Here is an 11,240-nt window from a genome sequence, read left to right on the forward strand (position 1 = left end):
GATAAATCAGGAAAGAATAAGGCACAAAGAATTACCATTCTGCAAATATGGCGTCATAAATGTGATGCTTTTTTTGTATTTTTAACAGAAAAAGCCTCAAATTAGCCATTTTCAAGGGTAATTTTCCTTTAGAAAATAATGTCCACAGCCGTTGCCCACTTTAATATTTTGATATGTTATGCAAAAGTCAATAAAAAATAACATATCTCAAAATCTTTGTGGGCGATGCCTGTGGACAATATTTTCTGATAGAAAATTCCATTGAAAATTGGAAACATGGAAAATGCACATGTTTATGACGTCACAATTAGCATTTAAAAACACATGTGAGAAAAATGATTTGTATGATTTTCTGCATGGAATTTCAATGATTCAGAAAGCATTAGTTTTCATCTTTTACACCAGATTTTATTTTTTAGAAAATCACAGGGCAGGATTTGTCAGAAACCATTCCTTGTTCTTTAGCGAGAAGCAAATTGACGATGTCCTTAAAAATTGGTATTTTATTTTTAGCGAGATGCGATTTTATCGAATTTAAAAATCTCACTAAAGAAGCTTTTTCAAATAAATCGCAATTTATTTTTAGCGATATTTAATTTAGGCGATCTTTGTACCTTCGCTAACAATGCCAAAATTTCCTCGCTAAGAATTCTGCTTATACGGTATTTGGAAAGTCATTCTTCTAGACCATTTTCATTAATTATATTTCAATCAACTATTGATAGAAAATATACAATCATTCGGTGTTGATATTCTGCCTGCTCTGTAGACTACCCAACAAGGAATGGTCGGTTCAATATTCTGCCTGACCTTTAAAATTCCCAACGATTGGTTGAGTATTCTACCTGATTGCTATTAAATTCTCGACCAGAATCTTCTAGAATAAAATATAAGGATATAACAAACAGTATTCAAGCTCAAAAGTCCATTTAGCAATACAAAATAAGAGCAGTGCAAACATGAACCTGCAAAAAATCAGAGGTGGGATCAGATTCCATGGAAGAGTTAGCATCCCCTGCCGACCGGTCACAATTACTATGTGCTCCTTGTCATGATCTGAAAAAACGGGAAAACTCATCGACAATTTTGTGTGTATATAATGGCCTAACAATTGGTATGAAAAATGTCAGTCAGCATTTGACTAAATGATAAATTTAAACGAGACTGCTGATATTCTGTTTAAGCAACTTCTTTGTTTATAATTACCTCCTAGATTGAGGTATTTCATTGTTTTAGTAGTATGGTATTTTAAAGAACTATTTTTTTTTTATTTTGTATGATGGTATTTGTACGTAGGGAGAAGGATATGGATATAACGAACTATATTCAATCTCAAAGTCCATTAAACAATACAAAACAGGAGCAGAGCAAACACGGACCTCCAAACCATCAGAGGTGGGATCAGGTGCCATGGAGAAGTGAGCATCCACTGCTGACCGGTCACTCCCGCCGTGTGCTCCTTGTCATGGTCAGGAAATTACGGAAAAATCTGTCGTCAATTCAGTGTATAAATAATGGACTAACAATTGGAATGAAAAAAGTCAGTCAGCATTTGACTCAATGATAAATTGTTTTTGCTGACAAGACCATAAAACTTACGAAATGATGACTTAAAGAGACTGCTGATATTACCGTTTCATCAACTTGCTTGTCAATAATTTATCTCGTTTTAGAAATTGTTCATACGTAGAGTATGCTCTTGCGTAACGAATCAACTGAGATATATATACTCCGTATACAGGTGATGAGGGTATACTGCTGCCTAAGTAAGGGAAGTTGACGATAGAAAAACGTGATGATAATTTGAAGTCGGATAATTGTTCTTCAGATCTAATGTTTCTTGTTGATTTACTCGACTTATGTCTTCTATTAGTTTTTGATATTATAGACAGCTGCTTTTTTATAAAAATGGAACTCGTAAATTTACTTACCTTGTCCTTGGTCATTTGCAAATTTATTTTGTTTAAAAACAAACTGATTGTACACGCAAATATTTTGATGTTGACATTAAAGATTGCTTTTATTTTGCATGATTGTATTTATATGTGATGATAATTAAAAGTCGGAAAAATGTTCTTTATATATAATGTTTTGTACCTGCATATCTGTAGCTCGCTGGTCTAAAAGAAATGTCCTCTACGACTAGAGAACTACAGTACCACCCATTGAAAAAAGTTTATATTTATTGCGTGAAAAAAGTTTCTATATTTTTTTATTCAGAAATATTTCTAACCGTGTAAGACAAAAGTTCGAGAACATCGAAATTCTAGCCATTTTGGATGGCAAGATTTCTTTCGAACTAAGGTTTGGCAATGTTAATTTTTATCACAAGAAGAATGTGACCTTAAGTTTGCGACAAACCGCTAAAAGTCATTAGATACCTATTGACTTATCCGACTGTAAATAAATAATATTTCTAATCATCTTTAAAAAGTTTGAAAAATTTCCCTCTATATTTTAATGATAAACTTTTTATATAATTCAGTTATAATTGTATAACAATTAAATAGTTAATATTTATATTTCTATCAAACATTTTAATTCTAATAATGTAACCTTTACCTGTACCTTTGTAATGTAAAATTCAAAATATTTGCTCATCTTGGTCATGCCTATGAAAAGAAAATATTTTGGAATTTAAGGATGTACAACACACCTACCCCAAAAAATTCCTGTCGTTTAATTTTCGTTATTTTTGTATATTTGGACCTTACGTATGCACCAGAACATCAAAAGTTACCACCCTTTAGTTGTTTACAAGGAGAGAAAAGTTTTAATCAATGAACTACTTAAACCTTGATTTTTTGATATAAATGTCAAATTTCATTGGCTTATTCCTTTAACCATTTAACACAAAAACATAGTCATCTTTTTGATATACATATCATCAAAATAATTTTTAAAGGCCTTAAACTGAAAAACTATGAATGATCTAAGCCTTGAAAATTGCGTATTTTCAAATTCAAAATTTTTTTGTGAAAAAACCTGTCGTTAATTTTGGCAATGTTAATAATTTAATATCACAAGTTTTGATTTAATAGCGGAAAAATTACCCCCTCCCCCTTTCTCAATAAAATGTGACCCTACTTTGTTATATGAATCTACAAATACACATTAAAAAATTCAATTGGAATATTGCTTTTGCTTCAAAAATATATTAACTAACAAATTTAAAAGTTCTTATATGTAAAGCTTATTTAAATGTAGATTTTTAGGCAATTTTTGAATACCCCTATCACCCCCAGACTTACAGTGCAAATATAATTTGAATCCCGAAGGTATGGGCAGAATAAATATTGACTACTCTTTTTATATGTATCAGGAAAAAATTACTATGTTGCGTTAAGCATTCCATATCCATGAAACCTGTAAATAAATTTTTAATTTTATTTCTTTAATTTTATTCATTAAAAAATTTATCACTCTCTTGTGATATAAAGAATAATTGTAAGTCATTATTTCAAAAAAATTTCCCTCTATATATTTAATGATAAACCTAAAGTTAAAATGAAAATTCTGTATTTCCACATTTTCAAAATATCAAAATTACTCTTCATCTGTTTCAATTTATATCAAATCGCACTTTGATATAATTGCTACGTTTTGTTTTGATTCGAGGAAATGCGAACCGACATTGTTAAAATCAAACGATTTTCCGCAATAATATTTATGCATGGAACAATTCTTTTCAATATTCTATACTTACACGCGGATTTATATCAAGACTGTGGAAAAGTGAATAAAGGGAAGAAAATAAACATCTCCTACATTTTAAATTTTAATTTTCATTGTAAAAAATTATTTTTTTTTGTTTATTTATTGTTGTAACAATATTCATATTACCTGTACCTTTGTTATATAACTGTAAAATTCAAAATATAAAAAAAATTGCGCTTTGATCTAAAATACAATTTATTGTATATGAAATGAAATGAAATAAACATTAAGGGATGGTATTTTATGCGGGTTAATTAAAAAATACTATGAAAAGAAAATATTTTGGAGTGTGTTGTATTTTAAATGAGTTAAAACATAAAAAGGTCTTTTTGACAGGATCATGATTTCAAGAACACAAGTGATATGACAGTTTGGAATTTTTCAAGCACTGGATGTGAACGAAGCTTAATTATACACTGATCATGAGGATTATTTAACAGCTTCATAATGACATTCGAATAAAAGTCACAACAAACATACTCAAAAAGTGTGATCCCCCGCTTTTGGTGTCATTTAGGATGGGATGTCATTATCTATGGCATACTGCGTAGTGCCATTCAAAAGTAATCAGCAAAGTATTCAAAAATTAGGTTTAACTTGAAGATCAAGGTTAAGATGACAAAATATCATAGCATGCACGGACACTTCTTGTCACAGGTAATGCTCATGTCAAATATGAAAGTCCAATTACTCTCGATGAAAAGGTATAAGGAAATATAACATGTTTGAAAAGTATGTTAAAATTCAAGCATTAGGCCACAGGGTAAAAAATCATGGTATATTTAGGTCTTGGCAAAGGTAATATACATGTGTAATATGAAAGCCTTGCTTTTTCCTTTCAAAACTTGTGACCATATTTATGTAATGTTAAATTCTTGAAAAGTATGTCAAACATCATGTTCAAGGTCACAGAGTCAGGAAATTTAAAGGTCTTGTCACAGGTAACGTGCGTGTGAAATATGAAAGCTAGAAGTTTATCATATCATTCAAAAGTTATGACTAAGTTTAAAGTTTTTTGTGACAACCAGACAGACTGACAGACAATCAGACAATGAAATTTAATATCACTTTGCTTTCCGGGGTGATAAATATAAACAAAATGTTGAGCAGGTAAAAGATAAAAACAATTGAATAAGAGTGTGTGTCACAAATAGACAATAAACATCCACTTTAACAAATACTCAGACGAAGGATTTAACTTCTTATTTTTTTCTTCGCAGATTTCAATTAATTATTTCAAAATAGATATTGAGGGGAATCCCGAATGTAACGTAATTATCATTTCATTTAGCCTCAAGGTAGATCTACAGATTTACCTTGTGCAGTACATCACGTTTGATTATAAAAGTGCACATATTTTAGTAGTAAATAATAAAAACAAATCTATTGTGTTTTTATTATGACAATTATATAATAAGAGTTCCTAACTCTGAATAAATTTAAGAAAATTGAAACCTTGCAAAATTGTTTTTTTTTCTAGCTGTAATGCAATGTTTAATTTTTTTTAGGGGAAAAATGAAACTTTATAGATTCCCCTATCTGAATACTTTAAAATCCCATATGCTGAGTTCACGAATTCATGTAAACAAACTGAATATTTTAATAAATTGTCAATTACTTAGTGGAATTTTCCTTTTTACGAAATTCTTTTTTGCGCAATTTGTTAATTCTATTAAGATGTAAGATTTTTTTAAATTTTTTATTTTTTATGACTGTGGTTTTTTGAAAATTCGCGTTAAAGTCGTATATATATTCACAAGAACTTAGAAATCTCAGTATTTCACGAGACACGATCATGCATACTATCGTTTTATCTCTGATATTTGTTGCCTGTTTTACCTATTCCATGGCATGTACTTGTTTGCCTCAGCATCCTCAAGTACAGTTCTGTAACGCTGGCTTTGGTAAGACAAGTGTTCTATACTCTTACCATAATTGCCTTTTAATTTTTAATTAATTTTGTACAAGCTTTTACATCAAATTTTTATATGGTGTATCTATATATTTAAATTTTATGAGTTTTGTTACATTTAAAATTCATAGTTATCACAATAACTACTGTGCAAATAATTTTATACAAATAAATTTAATAGTTAAATTTTGTGCTTTTAATTTCTTGCATTTTTCCTCTCCTTTTTATAGTTGTCAAGGCAAAAGTCTTGGCTAGAAAACTGGGTAACAACGAATTTGGACAAGAAGTGAAATATGAAGTCAATATTCTTGAGGATTACAAAGTACTTTTTAAACTGTTTTTCTACTTTTGTGCCTGTCTTAAATCTAATTTTAAGTGTATTTACAAAAAGATTACCTGATAAAGATTGATTTTCAGCATTTTATAATAATGATTTTTACTTCCACAGAACGGTTACGGCCCAAACCTGGGAAGAAGATCAATATACACCGCCTCTAACAGTGCTGCTTGTGGTTCTTACTTTGAATTGAATAAGACTTACATCATTGCAGGTAGTTTTTTTTTAAATAATATAGTCCCACAGAATGTTCTCAATACGTTCTATTTCCACTATTGAAGAGTTAAAGTTCTTAGTGCGCTCTTTTGTGAAAAAGTCGGAGAATGTACAAATCTCGCGGGATTTCTGGGACAAACGTTATATAAACATGTAAACAACATGTTGAATATCGATGAACAAATCTTAACAAATTGCATATGAAATATCTTATTGTTGTGGACTTTATGTAAATCAAGAGTACAGATGACAAGGATATTAATTTACATCTATTGGTGATCGTATGTATCTATTTATCGTAATGGTACATTTAAAGACAATACACATACCTCGGAAATATCGTATTTTTTATTAATGGACGATAAAGTTAGGGTTTTCGCTCTTTTACACACGTCTTTTAGTTATTCTATTCATTAGTTAGAATGACAAATGCACTTAACATTTAAAATTGGATTGAGACTAGCATGTTTTGTATTATCCGCAATGTCATGCTGTCCCAGTCAAACGACCAAACGCGCCTCTAATTCTGAAGAGTTCACTAATGGAAATACAACGTATTATTTGTGTGTTTGTTTTATCTATTATTTAAACATGCATGTAAATTCAAGATAGAAAATATACTGATATTAGTACTGTTATCAAAACAAATTTATATTGTTTTAATTAAATTCGATTAAGTATATAAGGAAACCTTCTAAATAAATTGTTGATCACACGATTTGTATTTTTAAATAGAAAATTTACATTACTGCATTATTTAATTTTATTTTATTTATTGCCACAATTTCAAGAAAAAAAAATAGCATTAGACACTATGAAAAAATAAACTTTTTTCTCTTCTTGTCTTTTTTTAAATATTAAAACTTCAATACAGAAAAATAATTATATTCAGAATAGAAATGTCCGAAAGCAAAACCCCTTTACAGGTATCGTCAATCCTCGCTTAGCGTTATGTACAGAGTTTAGCAAATTGAACACACCCGTACACAGTTTTTGTAAACAGGGCACGAGCTGTTATTGTTAATGTTTACGATTCACCAGGTGTGTTCAATTGTTAAAGTCTGATCACCTTAATTGCACGGACTGTCAATATACTTTGCGTTTGTTTTGCTTACGAACATTTTAATCTGAATTTTCTGAAATATATTTTCAATATTTTTCAGTAATACACAATATTAAAAATAAAATTAAAACTGAAAGTGCAAGGACGTGTCAATCAAACCCATCTAAAAATTTGAAGTTTCAATAACTTTTAGATGAAATAAGATTTTTAACATATTTTCGTGTGAAAAGCTATTACAATATATAAGTCGTGATATTATACATAAAATAACTTAAATCTGTGTCTATGCACCTTTAATGTGTTCTAAACAGTATTCATAAAACTATCTTTTTGTGAGGCATTAGAGGAGGTTTTTAGAGTACAGACAGCATCATATGGCTAAATGTTTTTATTGATCTATGAAAAATATGGAGATAACGACAAGCATTCAAGATCAAAAGTCAATAAACAATTCAAAGTGGGAGCATAGCAAACACAGACCTCCAAAACATCAGAGGTTGGATCAGGTGCCAAGGAGAATTGACCATCCCCTGCCGACCGGTCACACCCGACGTGTGCTCCTTGTCATGATCGGGAACAAACGGGAAAATTCGTCGTCAATTCAATGTGTAAATAATGGAATACCAATAAGTATGAAAAAACCACAGCAAGCATTTGACTTAATGATAAATTCTATTTGCTGACAATGTAATTGTATCGACCAAATTACTTACGAAATGATGACTTTAAATGAAACTGCTGCTATTCTTGTTTCATCAACTTTTTTGTCGATAATTTACCTCGTATAATGTTGAGTTAGTAAGGGAAGTTGACGATGGAAAGTTTACGTTTGTCTTTCTTTTTAGGTGGCATACGAAGAGGTGTTTGGACTACAAATTTATGTGCTTTCACTCATCGTTATAAATCTCTATCAAAATATCAACGAAAAGCTTTTGAACGCGGAATATACAAAAGAAACTGTGGCTGCAAGGTAAGTAATAATTTTTTTTGGGTTTAGATTTCTTCTTTCAGAGAGGAATTTTTATTTATTTATTTATTTTTAATTAGCTGTTTTCTGATCAAAGTAACGTCTTATTTTTACTCTCATTTTAAATAATTTGCGAAGAAAAATATTTGACAAAAACCTGTATATTGAACAGTAATTAAAAGTGTAATACTTCTAAGTGAAGTTCTAACTAAAAGTGATCAACATTATTTGTCCCACAATTTAAAACATGGAAATTTCATCTTTAAAAAAGAAAAAAAGGTTTCAGTCACCAGGGACTTTGTTTAAAATTACAGTTACTCTCCCAACAACAAATGAGATTTATTTTACATGAAACAACGTAACAAAAAGATGACAGTAGGGGAATAATGAGATTAATCGGTAATAGATACTGCAAGCATTGATAATGTTTTAAATGAAATTTAAAATGGCTATGATATGCCTACATACTTAAAAGATTGATTGCTAACATTTAATGATAATAATGAATTAATATTTTTCAGATTGTTGACTGCGTATTCAGTGGAAGTGAGTGTCCAGCCCAGTCAAATAACCAGTGTATCATAAGATCTAATAGAAATTGTTGGTACACTCAAAATGCCTGCACAAAATCAAAGTACGGATGTGACTGGGACACCCGTTCCTGTAATGGACAATATAGACCAGGAAAATAAGCGGCACTTAAAATAAAGAAATTAAGAATGGCAATCGAAAAAGAATAGACTCGGCAGTAACATCAGTTAAAACAGTTAACACACACTTTGCAAACTGATCAATACCCCTCTCCCCTGATCTCATATCCAAACAGCCATATTATCTATAAATAAAGTTTTAACTGAATTTTGGAAAACAACAACTGATGAATATTATAGTTTTGAATTGATTCTTACGACTAACTGATTCCAAATTTTCTAACCGATATCCTTCATCAGAAAGTTATATAATAACGAACAATTTTTTTTTAAATTTATGTACAAAGTACCCGGTATATCTTTGAATAAAGAAATATAATAGATATTAATTGAGTTTTGTTTATTTCCTTTTTGGTACGTCTCAAGATTAGACAAATTACACGACATAAGATAAAGAAATGTTACTGACACTTTCTGACTTCAGGGAAAAAACACAATTACTCAGTTCAAAACTTATATGTTATGCTTCAAATATCGTGTTAAGTTCATAAATATACTGAAAGGATAAAGAAAGACATAGTAAAACTTTTGAATTAAATCAAAACTATTATTTCGAATATGTTTTCCAATATTGTTATCAAATATTTTTAATTCATCTTTAATCAAAAAGTGACCAAAATCTTGTGTGACTTTGACTGATAATTCATTGGTTATTGAAATAGATATGTTGATACCCCCCAAAATTAAAATAATTCTCATCATCTCCCTTGCGCATCAGTAACAGCGTTGATTCTCCTGTGCACTGAGTTCACCAGAGCATTTATCTTTCTCATAGGATTATTATTCAACCCTTCCGATGGTAGTTCTAAGGGTTGAGAGTAACTGTAACATTCTAAATCCAGCAAAGGATGTATTCACTATGACAACAGAATTGACCTGTAGGAGAGAACAATTTCCCGGAAAAGGTGACATTTAAGAAGTAATCTTTATTTGCTGTTTTCTACCGTATATATGTCTAAATTTTTTTAATTTGTATTTTATATCTAAGATTCATTATTTACAACTTTACAGTAAACCTCCAAAGTTGGCTGAAACACCATTTTGTCCGTTAAAGCGTTGATTTTTGCATGGATTTTGGCGTAGAAGCCCTTCAGCGCAAGCCTGTCCCTAAATAAAAATGTGATATTTTGATAGGTTGGAATGTAAAGAATAATTTAAGATAGGATTCTTTTAGGGGCACCCCTGTCCTAGGGTTGAATTTCACAAAAAACCTACAAAAAATGAGGTAATCTGATTTTGATACCCTGCTTCAAATTTATATACCTTCATGCATATATAGTCAGACTAGCTTGATATATGCGCTGACTTTTTACACCGTGGAAACTTTCTTTTTAAAGTCGGGGGTTCGAATCCACATGGTATCACACTTTTAAAGTTTTAAATTTCGCCTTTTCAAAGACCGTTTTATTTTTTTTTAATATAGACTTGTGTATTTTCCTTCAATTATTTATCCTTTTTTGCATTCCCATTCTTGATATAAGGAACACTAAAGAGATATCAAATCGTAACAATCAAATGTACAGTTGTCAGGCAGGCGGAACAAACCTCAGTATAAGCACACTTTCTCCAAGGACAAGGATAACTCACTCTGTATTACTCGATACAGATATTCTTGGCAGCAATGAACTACGATTAATTTCAATTGTATATATTCCTTAGAATTTGATCCCATTGATTTTGCTACATATATCAGTAACTGTACTCCCTTAGATTTCATTTAGGCCTATATAATTTGCACACATTAATGACATGTTTTATTTTATCCACGGACAAATAGCCTAGACATAAAGAATAGAATTCCAGAGACAGTAGACAATGTGCAAGACAAGTAAAGACAAATAACATAATCAATTATTATACTTGGATTTAACAAACTCAGAGAATGAATGAAATGGTTCATTCTACCTCTACTCACTTAAAAAAAGATTTAGGAAAAACAAATTGTTAAATGTATTCAGCCTAATGCCATTAATCAGAACGGAAATCGACAAGCTTTTTGTAGAGAAAAAACCAGGCCCGGTCCTAAGGTCAGATCCCTATTTATAATGAAATGATCCTTTGCCCGCCCAATAAATCCCAAGAATTTTCTATTTATGATAGAATTTACAGAATCCAGCTGGTTTGGTACAAGTGAATGTTTGTAAGAAAGTCTCAACAAACACAAGCTACATTTCCCAGTGTGAACATGCTAAAACCATTACGCATACGACGCATACGTACGCATGTGAGAGTAAAATCGACGTTAAAGTTTCCAAGCTCGCGGTCCAAATTAGAGCAGAGGGTTTCTGTCAATTTCAGGGAGAACAAACTAATTCAGG

At 30.6% G+C, this 11,240-nt stretch overlaps 1 protein-coding gene across 2 annotated transcripts in view; it reads left to right on the forward strand.

Moving 5' to 3' along the window:
• LOC134228591 (metalloproteinase inhibitor 3-like) overlaps nucleotides 1-9,178 on the forward strand; it is a 12,216-nt gene extending 3,038 nt beyond the window's left edge. Inside the window, exons 1-5 of one of the 2 annotated variants that reach the window (XM_062710258.1) lie at nucleotides 5,505-5,621; nucleotides 5,860-5,951; nucleotides 6,078-6,180; nucleotides 8,091-8,215; nucleotides 8,734-9,178. In XM_062710258.1, the coding sequence (XP_062566242.1) occupies nucleotides 5,513-5,621; nucleotides 5,860-5,951; nucleotides 6,078-6,180; nucleotides 8,091-8,215; nucleotides 8,734-8,904 (600 nt within the window). In that variant the 5' untranslated portion in view covers nucleotides 5,505-5,512 and the 3' untranslated portion in view covers nucleotides 8,905-9,178. Of the gene's footprint in view, nucleotides 1-5,504; nucleotides 5,622-5,859; nucleotides 5,952-6,077; nucleotides 6,181-8,090; nucleotides 8,216-8,733 lie in introns of those variants that run through there. The other variant, XM_062710259.1, reaches the window with a different exon arrangement.
• The last annotated feature ends 2,062 nt before the right edge of the window (nucleotides 9,179-11,240 follow it).

Source organism: Saccostrea cucullata, unplaced genomic scaffold, assembly GCF_032062105.1.
Source record: "Saccostrea cucullata isolate Sc308-1 unplaced genomic scaffold, CSIRO_AGI_Scuc_v1 ctg5492, whole genome shotgun sequence".
Classification (NCBI taxonomy): Eukaryota; Metazoa; Mollusca; class Bivalvia; order Ostreida; family Ostreidae; genus Saccostrea; species Saccostrea cuccullata.